Consider the following 19,399-nt stretch of genomic DNA (forward strand, 5'->3'; position numbering starts at 1 on the left):
GCTGAACCCTCGGAGCTTTTGGGCAAAAGCTCAGTCAGGGTCTGGAAGATATTTCGGGGGACCCGCGTGAGTCGGATCTGAGAGAACTCTTGGCGCAATTCAGGGGGTAGGGAGGGTAAGTACTTGGTAACGTCAGAGAGCTGGGTGGGTAGCGTAGGCATGGAGGGGGGTATTTTGGGAGCGGAGATGCCGTTCTCTTTGAAGAACGCGTTGATGTTGCCGAGGCACTCGGAGGTGTGAGGAATGCGCATCAGGCAGCTTTTAAATGCATCACAGCTGGTTGGAGCTATAGAGGAGACAGGTGGATAGGCAGATATACAGTCAGGCAGGATATAAGCATGGTGGCAGATGGGTTCAGTAGACACTCAAACAGCAACGTAGTCAGTCTGAATGACAATGTCAAACTTCTTCTAGACGAGGACATAGATAATGATCATGGCCTACAGTCAGCAGGCGACATGTTCACTGACAGTAATGAAATCAAACATAGTCGTAGTTGTCTGGATGTAGACAAGCATGTAAAACAACAGTCAGTTAAGCAGCTTGTGAGTTCAACACAACACAACTGGCCTGTCAGGCATACAGGAATGAAAGTGCTAATTAGCTAGAGCAGTAATATAACAGCTCCAACCACAGTCACATATCGAACAAGAAAACAAACATACAGTAACAAAATAGAATAATAGTACATACCACCGCAGCCGTCCCCAGTAGGTTCTTCCTCCTAAGAAAAACACAAAGCATATGAATGAACGGAAGGGGAGTGGTGAGCATCAGTTCAGATCGGACTTGACATGTGTGGATTGGTTAAAAAAAAACAAACAAACATTAACATTTTAATGAGCCTGAGGCTAAATAATGAAAATAATGTATTTGTCCTTTAGGTCCTTTGGGCTAAACATATGAGGATAGTGATAAGATAAGATCATGTGTAGGTAAAAAGGAAAGAAGGAAGAAAGGAGAAAAGAAATTCTTTACCAGAAAGCATGTCTGATTTCCGACAAGAATTTATCTATAACGCAAAAATATTCAGTTTTTGAGATCTTCTACATTCAAGGTTGTTTTTAAAGTAAAACATGAAAGGCCAGGACAGGGAAGGAAAGGAGCCAAAGAAATAAGCAGGTAGGGAGAAAAAAAATGAATTTATAGGACACAATATTCCTAAATAATGCAGGAGGTGAAATTAACTGAGTCATTTGTTTTACAGCCACATGGGTCATGAGGGGAAACATTCATCACTGTGCATGTTCATCCCGTGGACATTACTTTTTCACCAGCGTTGACAGCGTTGGTGCTTTGACCGCCTTCCTCTGCTTTCCGCGGCTGCTGGGTAACAGGCTCAGCTTCTGATTTGGCTTTCTGGGTCTTGGTCTCTGGTTCTGGTTCTGGTTCTGGTTCTGGTTCAGATTCAGAGTCAGACTCAGAGATCTTCACTGGTTCAGGACTTGGAGGTGGAGAGGGGGAGGTCCGCTGTGGCTCTGCTTCCTCCTTTGGTTCTACTTTTTTTTTTTTTATGATAGATTTGATGAGATTTAAATATTAGAATAAAAAACAGTCACAAATGTACATCTACCTGATGTCGATGATACAGTAATTATACTATGATGTATGAGATGTAGGGGTTAACTAAATTAAAAAATATTATAGCAAGTTTGTACTTGTTCTAATAGCATGCTATCTACTTTTACTATCTTTCCAACTACAATCATTATCTACAACTTTTTTTTCGAGGGTATAATACTATCAAATCAAAAGAAATTAAAAAAAAAACTGTAACAACAGTGTGTGCAGTGGTGGGTGTTGGGATTCTGTCTTAATCTCTACCTGGTTCCTTAATGGTGTGTTCCTCAGTCTCCTCAGCAAGGCTCTGTTCCTTTCTGCAGGACAGGATAGGTGACAAAATAGTGTGAGGTTCCCCACACTGAGCCCACTCTTCAGTATGGTCAATGTAACTTGGTCCATTAAATTACAGTTGGTTGTATTACAGTAAAAGAGCACTGCAGTTAGGATAAAAAATGCTAGTATTTCTAGGGAAACCTACACAAATACAGAATTTACAATGCACGCGTCCCGCTATTTTGGAAGTCAACATTTAACAACAGACAGCCATTTTCAAGACTTGACTAATTAGAGTCTATTTGCGTAGGCTCATCCACTCTTGTTTGCACCATTTGAAAATGTTTGACTGTATTTGGACAGGTTACAATGTAAAGCAATTTACATGTGTTAATCACTTTCCCAATGTGTGAATGGATTTTAACGCAACTTAAAAACTGAGACCATCCCCAACTTTCCCGCAAAGGACTCGGGACAGTTTTGCCGGGAAAATCCAAAGGATGTGACGTTTATGTGCGCTCCCAAGTGCCTTGCCTCTCTTCAGCTCCCCTACAGCGCCAACGGTGTACAACCTTAGCTAAGGCTAGCTAAAAATGGAGTCTGCTAACGTCAACAAACGACCGGCGGCAGCCACCACAACACTTCCACGTAAGCACCAAAAAAAAATGTATGTAGTGAAACCCGTCTAACACAGCTTAAATAACATAGCTTCCATAGAGAGGGCCCTTTAAATGCTTATTGAATCATGTCATGTCATTTATATCTGAATAATAAATATTGAAATGTGGATTCTACCGAGCTCAGCTGATCGCAGCCAGCCACTCTAGACAATGCTGATATAGTTCCTTGCTAAATCAGTAATTTCATTATCTGATCATCTCTGATCATACTGAACATACTGAACAACAACGGCAGCTACTGTTTTTTGACATTATTAACACTATGATGGAACAAAACCTGACACTTTATAAGTCACAGTAGTAACGACCAATTTCAGACAATGTTCTAACATTCAGCAGTTTTAGTTGCTTACGTTTAAATTTGGGTTCTAATCTGCGCCATGAAATGACCAACTTCTTCTCTGGGGACTACCAACGTTAAACTTCACAACCGCACTCCTGCTCTCCCTCTGACAGATCAGATAGAGACTCAGCCAAAGACGGGAGTCTGGCACAACCACCTCTGATTGGCCAACACTATGTTTCTGTTAATGGTAATTGTTTGTCCTCTGTCACTAGCAGACCACAAGTTCACAAACTCTCACTTGAAGCACTTAAATTTTTTTTTTTTTTTTTTTTTTAAAAAGCATCTAAAATTGCCCATGGCACCTAGTCTATTTTTGACGGAGCCCTGGCGCATTGCATAGAGCAGAGTGAGCTGGGCAATGGGTCACAGACAGGAGTTGATATGTCAATTCAGAAGCACATTTCTCTGCGCTGCTCAACAAGCAAGCGATGCTTCTCTGCGTTTTTCTAATCACACGTAGAGCTGTCTGTCACACAGTGCTTCCGCCTCCTGTCTGAACCCAATGCTACATACATACCGCCCAATTCCAGGCGCACCGGTGCGATCACTTTACAGATTTTTGGTCACATGTTCACACTCTTGTTCTGGATTACTGTGTAAAGTGTTATTGGAACTGTGCATGCTGATTTATTTTTGAAACATAAACGGCAAATAGGGAAGCTACAACTTGACTGACAGCATCACTCACTCTGATCATTGGTGTAACTTCATCACTCACTTATATTACTCAATCACTCGGAGACAGACTTTCGCGTTGGCCTTCCTCCAGGGTCAGTGTATGTTTTGGTCATTCGATTTTCATTTCATTAACAGGTATTAAAAAACAAAAAAATAATGGTTATTTGATTTTCGTTTTAAAATACAAAATTTAAAATTGAAATACAAGGCGTTATTTCCTTTTCATGGTCAAAAGGGAATGTGAAAATTTAAAACATGCTTCGATTTTCATTTTCTATTTCATATAACAAAAAATGAAATCACTAGAAAACAGAAATGAAAAAATGCCAGTTTTTCATATTCTGAGACCGGATGTTGCATTTCCGAGGCAGTAGCACGTTTTCTTAATACATCCATGAGTAGCACCGGTGTAGCCTACCAGTTTTGCTTTAACCCAGGCTGCAGTTGAGGGAAACTGTAGCCTATAACTTCCTGAGCGACTGATCATCCGTTTTTTGCATAGATGGTTTTTTGCACCTCTTTACATAAATATAGGCTACATAAATATGGCTATGATGAAATACATCATGAAATACGTAAATGAGGCAATACATATAAGCATATGCATTAGTCATTATAGTTCAATAGCCTAAATACATATGTTTTACTTTTATTTATTTCAGGGGACTTTTATTTATTTCCGTCTATTTATTTGCACGTTATAAAACACAGGCGCAGCAGATTCGTCTGATTCTCAGTTTAGCTAGAGTGGGTAACGCTGCAGTCAGCACCAGGGAGCGAACCGGGGACTCAGGTCACAGAGCTGGTGGCTAGCTGCTGGCTAGCTGCAGCGGCAGCAGCGAACATAATAACATTAGACCCAGCACCGGAGGTCTGATCCCCATGATCTGATCCCGAACTGCCGGTGACTTTCTGCCAGATCAGCAAGCTTAACGGCAGCAACAGAAAGTTTTGCTGGGATCAGACATTGGTGCTGTAACGGTAATGTTAATGTAACAGTAACGTTACAGCCGTGAACTGAAAGTAATAAATAAATAAATGTGACATGAAATAAAAGTCCCTCCAAGCATTATCAAGAGTATAGCTATAGGTTTCCAATGTAATTTTAGCCTGGGCTGAAAGCAACACTGGTACACTGATTGTTGTTGCACTGGAAATGACAACATTTTTAATACCGGTTTGTGAAATGAAAATCGAATGACCAAAATATACACTGACCCTCCAGTCCAGCAAAAAATGATGATACTGAAAACTGAGCTTTAAGACCTGTGGTGGCTGCGCATTACAGAAATAACATGATCATTATTTATATTTTATTTTAGGATTTTCCTTGTTTGTTTTTTACCTCTATATATGCAGCACACATACTGTATGTTATCTCTATGGTTACAACACATTTAGATACCATGTGATGTGCTGAATTAATGTCCCAATGTAGGCACGTAGAAGTGGTAACAGTGACACTGACACATTATGCTGCACTCCCTGCTACACCCTGCTACGTTCTGCGATGCCCTGCAGTGTCCTGCTGCGTCCTGCTGAACCCTGTTGCGTCCTGCTACGTCCAGCTATGCTCTGCTGTGCCACGCTACATCCTGTAACGCCCTGCAGTGCCCTGCTATGCCATGAACTACTACGACTACAATTTGTAGTCACTGTTCCATTATCTTTGTGACTATTATTGCCACTGTTCATCACATCCCCAACCGGCACCGTCAGACACCGCCTACCAAGAGCCTGCCTGGGTCTGTCCGAGGTTTCTTCCTAAAAGGGAGTTTTTCCTCGCCACTGTTGCACTAAATGCTTGCTCTTGGGGGAATTACTACAATTGTTTGGGGCTTTGTAAACTATAGAATGTGGTCTAGACCTACTCTATCTGTAAAGTGTCTCAAATAACTCTTGTCATGATTTGATACTATAAAATTGAATTGAATTGTATTGAAATTGAATTATTTTATAGTCTGCATAGTATAATGTCAGTGTTTTTTTATTACATTTTGTTCTCTTCTCACCTATTCTTTACTGAATAACGTTAATTGCTACAAACTGAAGACATTTAAACACAAAACACAAGTTACATCGATAGACTGACACTTCATGTGATACTGTGTATGTATAAAGCATTAACTTTAACGGTACTCAATGTTAGCTAGCTAGTTGTTAGCTAGTGTTTTCTCTCTGTTGCATAAAACGACTGACTTGGTAACCACCTGTGGCATGCTTAGCTATATAGCTAACGCTAATTCTCTGTTTACATCAAGATAGTAGGCTAACGTTAGTACAGTTAGGTTTAAATAATAGGTCAAACGTATTAATTTAATAACATATTTATATTAGTCCATTAACCTTACCTAACCACGATGTTGTCAAGATACTCACTTTCTCTCACGTGCGTGAATCGTTAATAATCGCGACAGAAAATGTCCGCGAGCATCGAGACACGACAAAGTGACACGAACTCGGCTGTGCGGTCGTATAAACGAGATCAGGAGATTTTTTAGAAATTTATGAAAAACAAACTGGGAAAATGTTCCATTACATCTCCGTCCATCATCTCCAGACGTGAAACAGCAGCAGGTGCACACTGTTACCGGGGGAACCGTTGAGAGGGGAGGGGGAGGGCGGAGGTAACAGTAGAAGGTCGGCTCGGCTGTTGCCAAGGGAAGCTGTGGTTGCTATGGCACGGTAGGGTGATGCTGAGGAAGCGCGCTGCAAAGATCACATAACGAGAACCCACGGGATTTGGGACCTGACAGCCAAATGACCCTGCTGGATCAGCATGAGACTGTATATATGTCTATGCTAGGAAGACCCGGTTGCAACATTAAAATGCTGCTTATATGTTAAGTAAAATAATAATAATACTATAATGCTGTATTGCTGTCATGCTGTAGCCTAATACTAGTGAAACATTTCCATTACTGAGTCTCTAGTTTCATCATCACCAGTTCAACAGGCTGCTGGGGAGACAGTGCCAAGATTTAAAAAAAATAAAATAAAAAATCACTCTTATGTATGGGCACAGCACAAGAGCAGTAGGCTATATATGATACAAATTCTAGGTGAAAGACTAAGTGGGTTTAGGGTCCTACAAAGGATTTCAAGGAAGTTAAGGATGGAGAAGCCTCCATATTTGCATTCTTACTCTGTGACTTCACTGTGGTCACTGTCGCTCTTCTCTTCTTGTGGCATTGGCAGCCTGGTAACAGTGAACATTCTGTGTCACATCACTTCACAATGATGCTCAAACAGAAAATACAAAAAATGCAAAAACACACACTTATCTCTCTCTCTCTCTCTCTCTCTCTCTCTCTCTCTCTCTCTCTCTCTCTGTCTCTAATTGAGCACACTTCTTACTCAGTTTCAGGCTCCTCTTCCTCCAGCAGTTCTTGACTCCCCAGTGAGAGTCTGATGGACTGTCCCTCACAGGCCTGTCTAATGGTCATCTCAGCTGTCTGTCTGGCCACCTCTTCAGCCATACGTGCCATCTCCATGCGCTCCTGCAGCAGACTAAAGAGAGAAAGGACACACTGATGGGAATGGTGCTGTGGTAAATTCAATTTGGGATGTGACAAAAGTCTTCTTTCTTATTACAGAGACTTTAGTTCCCACAGCAAAAAAAAACACTGGCCCAACACCAAACCAAGTTAATTTAGCCTCATCATCACTATATTTTGTCCACTGTGTAGCCTATATCTACTGCTTAAATCAAAGTACACAGACAGGAATACTATAAGGGAATAAAGCAAGGCAATTGATTAAAAAGAGGCATGATGAATAACAAGTTGCAGCTTGTGTTATCGCTGATGTTTTTTTTTTGTTTAGCAATTTTTATTGATTTTCCATTAAACCGAGTAGCATTTTCTACAGCGCATATTGGACCAAATGTATACAAACATAGTATGGCTGTGCTATACAGATACTAAACAATGTGAAAGATACCCCCCACCCGACCCAAGTTATCGCTGATGTTTTGAGGAAGACTTGACCCCTGGTCTTCTTGTTCTTTAAGTTTAGCACGCTGAATATAATTGATGACGCTATGTGATAGAGCTCTTACATATACAGATATTATGAAATTACATTTGTCTGTGTTTGTGGCATTTGTTAATGAAAGCATCCAGCCTGTTGGCTTAACTGAAAACCTGGTATTATGCCTAGTCAGGGTCCAGTATTGTGACTACTCTTTAGGACTTAGGAAATACTCTTAACTAACTTCCAATTATTTTAATTATTATTTGATATGAAAGGGGGCAATTACATCCAGTGGAATTGACCTAAAAATGGTTAAGGACTGCAGCTCTCTGTTCTCCAGCCTCTCTTACCGTTCCTCCATGGTAGCCAAAGCTACACCTTCAGCCTCCTTCTTGATGTTTTCAATGAATGGCGTCCAGCGGCCTGTCTGGGTCTCAGCATCTTCTTGAGATTTTGTCACACCCTCATGTGATGGCTCTGGCTTTGAGTTGGCGTCAACACACTCCTGAGACTGCACTGAATTGGGCTGTGTCTGCTGCATCGCTTTCTGCTGTTGGTTTGCTGTCGGTGCTGGTGGAGTCAGCGATGGGGATGGTGCTCCAGCTTTGGAGTGATATTTAAGGTTCTGCTTGCCCTCGTTTTCTGAGTCCACGTCTTCTAGTACCATGTCAGGTTTGAGTTTGGATGAAGCTACGAGAGGGTGACAAGCGTTGATTTGTGTGTAAGACATGTGGTTGACATTGGACATGTTGGTGATGACTTTGGTTTTAGGTTTGGATATATGATTAAAAAAACGTTTTAACACTTTAAAAGCTGGATATGATCTTATGACTTAATGAATGAAACTAAGGAAAATACAATAGAGCAGGGGTCTTCAACATTTTTCAAGCCAAGGACCCCTTAACTGAGAGAGAGACGGATCAGGGACGCCCTACTACAAGTTGTATATAATTAGGTTGCGTAATAAGCTAGGCCTACAATAACGTGTGGGCAGTCTAAAGCCTTATACATACCTTTTTAGTGCATATAATTGTCAACTATTAAAATATTTGTTGGCATGATTTTATGAATCATGTTTTAATGATAAACATACATGCGGCACAGTGAATCCTCAGGATTAACTGTATCTGTGCATACCTTGGTGACTATCCTTAGGCCAGTAAGCCTATCATTATTTTTTTCACAAATAGGCTGATTTATATTTGCTAATAATATGTTGGATTCATGTTAAGTTGTTCAAATTTTTTTTTTTACTTAAAAAAGATCTCTGCTATAGAGGGTTGCATGCAGGACTGTTTATAATGCAGGTATACAGCTGTACTCCACTACATCCACTACAGCTTTCCATATTTAATTCATCTATCTTCATGTGTAGAGGATGCATTGAGGTAATGAGAGTGTTATTGATAAGACCACCACTTAAATAATTTCACACTGGATCTTTATTACTCCTGCAGTATCCTTACATTACAGTATGTAATTACATGGATGTGTTCTACCACCTTGTCTGCATGATAGTCAGCATATTTTCAATGTGAGCAAGTGAGGTTCTTTTAAATCAAGTCAAACCTACTGAAACATCAGCACACCAGTTCCCGCAGGCCACATTTCACAGTTCAAAGCCCATAGAAGTGGATCAAAATAGGCCTCTTTTTACATTTGTGTTGTGCAACCTCAATTAAACGAAAAGTGAAAAAGCTTACATGAACTGTAACATGATCAAGACCCAAACTGAACTCATATTTCTCAATGCAGAATTATTAATAGATTCTTAAGAAGTAGGTCTTACACATTAAAAAATAAATTATTATTATTATTATTATAGTTTCCTCTAAATATCAAGTATAAATGCAGATACAGTTTATACTTTGTCCACAAATAACACAATCATAAATGAACATAGCTGCCATTTAATTATTATTTCCCGATTTTTGTGAATTAGGAAAGGGAAGATTGGACATCTTATGCCGAAACTCTTTTAAAGTAATGAGCCGTACATCATCTTTTTCATCTCCTATTGCTCTTTTTTCCGGATATGAAAATGGCAACATGAATATAAAGTGTCCATTGCCATATTAAAGCACAATAAAGGAACTTAAAAATGTTCTGTCTGCATTTTTTTCTTTTGTGAATGAAACCTATAGTTGCTTCGAATAATTACTCAGTGTTTCTTTGTTGGACTGTGAAAGAATGAAACCACTAAGACTGAAGACAAAAACCCATCTAATTAGCTATAGAATATACAGTACACGTTTTAGTTATATATCAGGGCACACATTTTAAGTTGTAATACATTCATATGAAACTGTATGGAGTACAGTTAGGTGAGTTGAATATATCTCTATATTCTTGTAGTGTTTTACAGCTGCCTAGTTTACTGTACTGTACTGTACTGAGCTGCACAGCACCTGTAGCTCCCCTAACATTACAATATGTCTTTTGGTATCTGTCTGTCTCTCTGTCTGTCTGTCTGTCTGTCTGTATGTGGCAATCAGAGCGTCCCCTAGTCGCTTCCTCCTGCTGTTTAAGGGGCTCGCAGCGCCTTCCCCCCTGAAACAGAAGGAGAAGAGGGACTGAGTTAGGCTCCGACCGTCCAACCAAAACACCTCTTCAAAAACTATGGTGGGAAAAACAAGAGGGTGTTTCAACAGGAAACGTGTACTTTGCAAATATTACAAAGATCCAAGGGAGTTACTCAAGGTATTTTTCACCAGTAAAATAATGACTTGCATAAAACGCAGCCCCTGTTATTAAACCTACATTGTGTAATTTTTTTAGTTGATTCTTAGCAAAAAACTCTTTGTTCTTACACAAATATGTGCTCATTCATGTGTAATTGGTTCCACCAACTAATCAAAGTATTCTCGTAAGCGTAGAATCTGACGTTTAGAATCATTCAGAATACATACGAGCGACTCGCTCGAATGACGGCAGCCATGTAGCGCCTCCATCTTTAAAATACATTAGCCAAAGAGGGACATACCTCCGCATTTCGCCCTCTTACACCTAGTGGCACCGTGACGAATGCAAGGGGCAGATTACTCGCCAGGGAAGCGAAAAAGAGAATTAAAACGAAAAAAGCAAAGCAACAAGACCAAAGTTAATATTGGAGTGGCTAGAACAGCTGCGTGTAAACGATGGAGAGAGCTAATTTCGGGTTCGGCCACCGTAGGAGGAAGGGCTAGAAAGTAATTTTCAGTTGGTTGTCATATACAATTTCACTGCTAGATAGGAGAAATTCTTACACAACGTAGCTTTAAAGAGATGTTTTCTGCTAGTTGTAGACATTACTCTCCAGTGACTTAACACATTGTCAGGAAAACATTATGTGACATATATAGATCCACTTGCTTGAACTGTGAATTGTGGCATTCGGGAACAATGGCAAGCAAAGGGTCTTCTATGATTACAGGAAAGTATAATTAAGTGAAAAAGACTTAAACTCACCTTTCTGTAGAACTTCAGGTGCACCCTGGGGGAAAAAAAGATTTGAAAAAGAAAGTGAGTTGATTTGTACGGAAAAGTATTAGGGTGAGGAGGAACATTTTTTTAAAGGAAAATCGAAATGTCAAGAATTTACGACTTTATTCTCGACATCTCGACTTTATTCTTGAAATAGTATTTCAACTTTATTTTCAACATTTTGACTTTGTTCTCCACATTCCGACTTTATTCTCGCAATGCAAATAAAAAAACCTTCCTCTGATTTATTTTTTCTCTTATGCCTGGCACTAATACTGAAAGTTCGACTTATTCTCGACATTTTTTACTTTATCCTCAAAATGCATTGTTTTTTTTTTAAATCTTCCTCAATCTCTCATTTTTTTAACCTTATACCTGTACCTGGCACTAATACTCTTCCGTAGAATTACTGTCAATACATAGCTTGATAAAGAAATTGAGTAACAATACATCCCAGAAAGGTGGGTGGTGAGGAAAGGCTGACAAGACTGAAAGACAAGAAGAGGAGAAGGAAGAAAGAAACATTGATTTATTGCTAAAAGTTACCTCAGCATCATCTTTGGGTTGAATGGCAGGCTGAGGCAGCTTCAGGCCCAGTCCTGACACGAACCAGCCAACCACACTGTCAAGAGACAAACTAATTAACTGTACGCACTTAACACAAGTTATACATTTTACTGTTCTGCAACATCCCAGTCAATTCTAAAGGTAATGTCAAGGAAAACATCAGTAAAGTATGTCGTTGTTAAAGGTGCAGTAGGTAAGACTTATAAAACTAACTTTCTGTCATATTTGCTGAAACTGACCCTATGTTCCAGTAGAACTACATCAAGCAGGTCATTTAAAAAAAAAATCTGAACCCTCTGGCACCACCTACAGCCTGTAGTGTGATTTGCAAAAATCCACAGCGTCCTGTTCAGATGCACCAATCAGGGCTAGGGGGGTGTCTAACTGCGTGTCAATCATTGCCCATGCACATGCATTCATTCTCCCTTGTGGGGGGAGGGGCTTAGGAGAACGTTTTGGGCTTTAGCAGAAAAGGGGGGAGGGACTGAGAAGTTGTTGATGTTCAAATATTTTGGCTAAGTCCTGGATCTTCCCAATCCTACCTACAGCACCTTTAACATCTCAGTACTGTTGTAAGATGGACAGATGGATAACATATTAAGCCAATTAAGACCCTCACATCTGAAGCTTCATACGCTCCAGCTGGCTTTTTTTTTTTACATTTTTCTGACATTACTGGACTGAATCCACCTCTGCCCTAATATATAGAGCTCATTAAAGTGTCATTTTATCTTTTATGTTGTCTTGTGGAAAAAGAGTGATTAATAAGGACAGAGAGGGATCAAAACGTACGCCGAGGCCTTGCCGTCAGTATCCAGTGAGATTCCACTGAGAGATTCAGGTGGTGGAGAAATAACTAGAAAAGGGAGAGAAAGACGTGAAGTTCAGTGTACAAAACAAATATTCATCCAATAAAGTCATAATATGTCCTGAGTTCAGTGAATATTTGGAAGGGATAGCTCAGATTTTGAGTGGGGTTGTATGAGGTACTTATTCATAGTAGAAATCAATATCAGTTAAAGTGTACGCTATATTTAGAATATTTTCACCACTTAACTTGAACTGAACTGAAGCCATATAAAGCCAACAGACTCTTTTGACAAAAACAGTAATTTTACCTTCCCCTGTGTTTTGTGAGGTAAGATTACTGTTTTTGTCAAAGGGAGCAGAGGTGGCTTTGAAGAGAGCAAAGAGACCGGCTTCAGTTCCTCGTCAGAAAGGACTGTCTGATGGCAAGGTAAAGGGGTGAAAATATACTTAATTTTGCGTACACTTAAAACGATATTGATTTTTGTTAGGTGGTCCCGTCCACAGCAGTACTTTGCTTAGCTTCCTGCTTTTCCAAACTGGGGCCGAAGGTTTCAAGGAGGTAAGTTATGTGTTGTGACTGTGTATGTTTGTGCTGTGGGTAAACACATGCCAATTGGTGTGCATTGGGACAAATGTACTTTAATGTTTGTGTATGTGAGTGTATGTACGTTTGTCCAGAGAGGAGTGGGAGGACTTGGTTGATGGTTCTATGGGTCCGGCACCAGGGGGCTGCGGCATAACTGGCTGAGGGACCATATGCTTTATCCAGTTCACCACACTGCAGAAAAAAAAGGAGAAAAGTCACTCCCTTACATGTTTATAGTACATTTAACCACCTGTACTGATGTGTGTACATGTGGGTACATATGTGTGTGTGTGTGTGTGTGTGTGTGTGTGTGTGTGTGTGTGCGTGTGCGTGCGTGGGTGTGTGTGTGTGTGTGCGTGTGTGTATGCGTGTGTGTGTGTGTGTGTTTGATTCAGATTATCCAGTAAAGTCCAGCTGTACTTTGGACTCTTTAGACAAAGGAATCCATCAAATGCCAAGAGCTGTCAGTGTTCAGTATGCTTGGTGGGTCAAGGTTCAGCTTCAATCACTGTGAATGTGTAGTAAAAGGTGGTGTAAACTCACTTGGGAGGGAATGCAGAATGCTCTTCTTTCTCCCCCTCATCATCTGACACCATCTCCACCACCGGGATGTGTGGAAGGGGATCAAAATCTGGACGGACGGACAGATGGACGGACAGACGGACGGACAGACGGACGGACGGACAGACGGACAGACAGACGGACAGACAGACAGACAGCCAGACAGACAGACATCAGTTCAGCAGTCTAGATGGAAAATGACTGATATTTAATCATCATTCCAAACATCACTTCTGTGCAAAAAGGCAAAACATGTAGAAAAACGATCAAGAAACATACCTGGCATTTTTTCCACATCAAAGATCTAGGACAAAAGATATCAAATGTTAAGTCGAGCCAAAAGAACATTAGGGAATTATTATAATATTTTTAATGAAAAAAAATATTAAGATACATTATCTCTTCTACTTAATTATATCCATTATGTCAATGTGACGTGAGCCCCACAGAGTTTAATGAAAGTCTGTTTGTCCACATAGAATAGGCCATACATGCCCATGATGGAGCAACAAACCTCACATCCCACATGGTCCCCTTTTATGTCAACACCCACAGTACAGCATGTGGACTCAAATTTGGGCTAAGGAGGACTACAAGTGGGGCCCTTATCTTGAATATAAATATTTCAATACATGAAATGACTAGATAATGTGTTGCCTGCAGAAATATCCCAGAATCTTGTAAGCATTTTGTCTAATTTGTTTTCGGGAGATGTCTGGTTGTTTATCAGTGTGGCCCTGAGGCCTCCAGGTGAGAGGGCTGTCTCATGGAGAGGCTGGTTTAAATGCAGTGAAGTTAATGGAGGGATTTAAGCTGGCTAAACCCCCTGTAGATTCCTTTATAAACTTAATCCTTACACACGATTAGTCTCATAAGCCTGTGATTGGACAGTATTATGTTGCTTGAGTCAAGTGTCACACAGTTCAAAAACAAAGATTTCCTTGCTGTTGCTTGGCTGAATTACTTGAACTAATAACATAGAACACACTGTTCCTATCATGTTGGAGTATTGGCTTCTGGAGAGAAAAGTACTGTGCTAAACTATTAGACAAAAAAGGTTACCTGTTGGTTAGATTACCTGTTTGTTTTTTGTTTGTCTGTTTGCCCGATTTCAATGAAGCTTGTCGTAAGAGTGTAGCATGTGCCAAGGAAGAACCCATTTAATTTTGGAGTGGATCCGAATCACGGGGTAGATACACATATTTCATGACACACCTGATCAGTTTCCTTAATATACTTATTAATATACAGGGGACAGACTGGAAAGGGGGAGAGAGATGGGGGACGACACGCAGCAAAGGGCAATTGGTCAGATTCAAACCTGCGCCGCTGCAGAACTCAGCCAACATGGGGCAACCGCTCTTACTGGGTGAGCTAGAGGATGCCCCATGTTGTTTCAACATTGCGACTTAAAGCTCAAGAACATACTTAAGGCGGAAGAATGACTTCACAACTCAGGAAATGGAACCATCCAAGAAGCATGTGAATGCACTGTTGGCCTTGGTGGAAGTCGGCGAGTGTGACTCTGTGAGTGCCATTCTAGTCATAGGCCTTTCAGACCAAAACGTGATTGGTGCTGCGCTTGCCGCTGGGTTCAGTGCACATCTAAAGCTTGCTGCGCCTAAAGTTTAACCCAGTTGAACTTTGAGCACAGCAGAAGTGCGAGTTTGCCGGCGTCGTGGTGAGGCGCTACCCATTGGAAACAATGGGTTTCATACGGGCAGCGGTTCCATTGCCACATTCGGTCTAAAAGGCCCTTTAAAGCAAATCCGGCCCGAAGGCCTAATCAAACTGTTTAGGGCCTTGAGGCTACCGCAGGGCCCCAAAAGTGTGCATCTCTCACTTAACAATATGTATTCAGCCAAGCCAAAGTACAAATAATATTTTATATTTGGAAATGTATAAAAGGAAATCTGGGGGATCCAGTTTGAATGGGTCTGATGCAGCTGATGAAATTAATAACAGTATTATCTATAATTTACAGGTGCTTAAGTTTGTCAGTAGGTGCTGGATCATTAACCCCTACAAGCACAGACTTTGCACAGTGTTATAAGTTATTTGTAATACATGTAAATGTATGTTCTTCACCATATGGTGGCCTTTTTGGTTGTGTCATATCCTTTCTACATTCAGACATCTTACACATAAAGACCGGTGAGATTCAGCCCTTTCCAATGAGAATGTAACACTAAATATGTCAATATGGTTAAAACTAATATATACAATACACAATTTGGTTCAGTGCCATGGGAAGTGGCAACACATTACAATGAGGGGGGACGCCCAAAGGTCTAGGGCAGGCCCTGAGTTAGAGTTGTTGTTCCTCAATGTTTGGAGGTCTGATGTACAGTAGTTGTTTTGGTGTTGTAAAGTTCACTAAATAATGAAGTCCTTGTGTCTCACCTCAGTTACTTCCTCAACGTAAGTCTCTTTGTACTTCTCCTCAGGCTGAGGCAACACCTTGGTCAGACCATGAGTGACCCAGCCAATCACTCCAGACCTGGGAGAAAACATGGAATTGAATTTACCTTTGGAGGATGTATTTAGCATTAAATATGCCCTCCTATTTAATCACACTGTACCTTTCTCCATCCTCTCCTGACTGGTGGAAGGCAAAGATAGAAATAGAGATTTAGTCTTTGTACCCATTATCCGCATTTATAGTAATACTAATACTACTACTTCTACTGTAATAGTTCCTTTAATGAATTGGCTTCTCCAAGATAAAGATTTGCAGCATTCACACGGCTTGATGACCCAGCACACCTATGCTTTTAAATTACATTAATACATAACATAGACACAAAATAGACAAATTAGATATACTGTGCGGTACTCTGTGAAAACTTGAGTGTTGTCTGTTTTGTCAAAATGTGGCCACCTTTGTCTAAGGTGAACACCTTCACTCTGAGTTATTTAGGAAGGACATGACTGGCTAGTCATGGAAGGCTAAAAGCCAAATATTCAGCATATCAGTCTGATCCCAAACTAGCATTCATAGATTTACACTGACTGGCCAATTTATTAGGTACACTTAGCTCTGTCAAAAACTCTTAACTCTACGAAGTTCACAATGTTTGGGTTTTAGATGAAATTGGCAGAAATGTGTAGGGGAATATTAGAAACTCTTATGAATATAATGTAGTCCAGTACAACACCATCACCAACTATGACCTCAGTGATAAAACATATTATTTAATTAACACCTCTGTTACATTTAACATCAAATTAAATAAATTAAATTAAATGCATCTTAGACCTTATAGCAGAGCAGCTGAATTAGATTGCATTAAATTGTTCGAGGTGTGCCTAATAAATTGGCCGGTCATTGTATTTCTCATAGGATAACAAGTAGAAGACCTGACAGTGGTGGAATAAGTATTCAGATCCTTTAAAAGTACTAATACCACACTGTTACAAGTAAAAGTCCTGCATTGGAAATGTTACTTAAGTAAAAGTATATATTCAAATTTGTTTATTAAACCCCTTGAGATGTATCATCTCGTTTTCTAGGGGGTCTCAATAGGGGGTTCCCAAAGTATGTACAGTAAGTATCATAAGGAAAATTTACTTAAAGTTTTAAAAGTACTCAATGCAGAAAAATCCTCACATTTAAGAAACTAAAAACGATCGAAACAGTTCTGTCAATCAACTCGTCAAGTGTCTAATCGGCTCATCATTTAAGCTGGACTTATAGGCCTATATGTTGTTGGGTTCATTTATAATAAAACATTGTATTTTATAAACTACATGTGTTTTGTGTGCAAAAGCTTTAATTTGCAAAGTAACTAGTAACTAAAGCTGTCAGATTAATGTAGTGGAGTAAAAAGTACAATATTTCCCTCTGAATGTAGTGGAGTAGAAATAGAAAGTGGCATGAAAAGAAAAGACTCAAGTACAAGTACCTCAAATTTGTACTTAAGTACAATACTTGAGTAAATGTACTTAGTTACATCCCACCGCTGACACCTGACGTCCACCTGAGTAGGTTACATGTCCACTGAAACATCTAAACGCTCACCCTGGTTTCAGAGTTGGCCCTGCTGGGTTGAGGGGAGCCAGACGGTTGAGGCAGGGTGCTGACAAACCCATTAGACAGCCAGCCTAACACTCCAGCCTGGCCCTGGCTGTAGAGGAGGTGAAGAAAGATGGTTAGAGTCAATATGTTTGCACACACACACACACACACACACACACACACAAACACAAACACAAACACAGAGGTTTACCTGTCCTCTGAATTCTCCTCCAGGTTTTTCTGTGGAGCACTCTTCCCAGAGGCAGCAGGGGTCTTAGCATTGCCATTTGTCCCGGGAACTTCAGGGAATTGGGGGCCCACTTTCACCACCCAGTTAAACATCCTGTTGAACACACACACACACACACACACACACACACAAACACACACATAATCAGCCTCTCAAAAGCTCTTCATCAAACATTGTTGATAATGCTGATGGTTATAATGATAATTCCTAATAACTCTTTACTAATGACTTCATTAAAGCAGCCACTTCATGTGTCAAACAGAGAGCCCTTAACTGGAGCTAATGAGGTCTGATGAAGGACATTCACTTGCTTCGTCTTTTATCTCAGGCAACATTTCTCTCTCTCTCTCTCTCTCTCTCTCTCTCTCTCTCCCTCTTTCTCTCTCTCTCTACGGCCTTGACTATTTTTGTTTTTCATATAAATCATAAAACTGTCTTTAGTTTTTCACCAGACACATTTACAGACTTGGACAATGGTATGCAGTGTCTGAAATATGAATTAGAAAATCCTTGAATGAACATTAGTCAGGGAAAGTTGCCATCTTATATAACTGAATAAATTAGTTTGCAATGTGCAATGTAGACTTGCCTTTTCAATCTGCAAATGTACTCATAGGAGAGATAGAAATCAAGATCCTGAGTTAAAAGTCAAAGGAGACTAAAAGGCAGAAGGGCAGAGGGTAACTCAAGCAGTAGTGTACTGTACCATAAGCAGCTTTATCAACAGCCAACACAGGTGACAGAGGGTTAAATCAATTCAAACAGGTAGAAATCAGTCACGCATGTACAGGAAGAGGACATTTTAACTGCAGCGCACTGATTCAAGATAGAGATGTACAGAGCCAGCAGGAGTGCAACTTGTCTGACTTAATCTCAAATGTACGTATTATCCGCTTTGACAGTTTATCAACCTTGAGCTAATCCACTTCTGCAAGACGTCCTGCTGCTAACTGACCACAGCAGACAGATCGAGGGCAACCAGGACGGCCGTCGATAAAAGTCTGCCCCGTAATCCACGCTTCTGTCCATTTATACACCCTATTCCAATGATTTATCTCCAATAATCCACCGCTTTATTTTTGGATCAGAACTAGATTTTTACATGTCTGTTGGAGCTCAATGTGCACTCTGGACACAGTGTAGCTCCAGCATGGAGGGAAAAAAGTGATGGCCTGGAAGCGATATTACGAATCCCACTATGGCCACGCCAAGACCCGCCCTTCAATAGCATTTATTGGCCAGGCGTCCATGCTTACGCAAGGTAACGTAACCCAATTTGTACAGATCCTTTCCCCTGACCAATCGGCTATCCTAACCTTAAAGGTGCAGTAGGCAAGACTTATAAAACTAACTTTCTGTCATATTTGCTGAAACTGACCCTATGTTCGAGTAGAGCTACATGAAGCAGGTAATTTAAAAAAAAATCCAGCTCCTCTGGCACCACCTACAGCCTGTAGTGTGATTTGCAAAAATCCACCGCTCCCTGTTCAGATGCACCAATCAGGGCCAGGGAGGAGGGGGGTCTAACTGTGTGTCAATCACTGCTCATGCACACGCATTCATTCTCCCTTGTGGGGGGGAGGGGCTTAGGAGACCGTTTTGGGCTTTAGCAGAAAGGGTGGAGGGACTG

The 19,399-nt window shown here is 40.5% G+C and overlaps 1 protein-coding gene across 3 annotated transcripts in view; it reads right to left on the reverse strand.

Moving 5' to 3' along the window:
- Positions 1-19,399, reverse strand: part of LOC116053016 (cyclic nucleotide-gated cation channel beta-1-like) — a 38,430-nt gene that overhangs the window by 17,991 nt on the left and 1,040 nt on the right. For all 3 annotated transcript variants that reach the window (XM_036003250.1, XM_036003249.1, XM_036003251.1), the window contains exons 2-17: positions 17,731-17,862; positions 17,523-17,628; positions 16,084-16,103; positions 15,905-16,001; positions 13,781-13,805; positions 13,484-13,571; positions 13,023-13,132; positions 12,337-12,400; positions 11,524-11,599; positions 10,963-10,987; positions 7,866-8,205; positions 6,898-7,050; positions 6,686-6,739; positions 1,825-1,877; positions 1,267-1,496; positions 694-724 (exon numbers count right to left, since the gene is read on the reverse strand). In XM_036003250.1, the coding sequence (XP_035859143.1) occupies positions 694-724; positions 1,267-1,496; positions 1,825-1,877; positions 6,686-6,739; positions 6,898-7,050; positions 7,866-8,205; positions 10,963-10,987; positions 11,524-11,599; positions 12,337-12,400; positions 13,023-13,132; positions 13,484-13,571; positions 13,781-13,805; positions 15,905-16,001; positions 16,084-16,103; positions 17,523-17,628; positions 17,731-17,861 (1,603 nt within the window). In that variant the 5' untranslated portion in view covers position 17,862. The remainder of the gene's footprint in view (positions 1-693; positions 725-1,266; positions 1,497-1,824; positions 1,878-6,685; positions 6,740-6,897; positions 7,051-7,865; positions 8,206-10,962; positions 10,988-11,523; positions 11,600-12,336; positions 12,401-13,022; positions 13,133-13,483; positions 13,572-13,780; positions 13,806-15,904; positions 16,002-16,083; positions 16,104-17,522; positions 17,629-17,730; positions 17,863-19,399) is intronic.

This window comes from Sander lucioperca, chromosome 7, assembly GCF_008315115.2.
Source record: "Sander lucioperca isolate FBNREF2018 chromosome 7, SLUC_FBN_1.2, whole genome shotgun sequence".
Taxonomy (NCBI): domain Eukaryota; kingdom Metazoa; phylum Chordata; class Actinopteri; order Perciformes; family Percidae; genus Sander; species Sander lucioperca.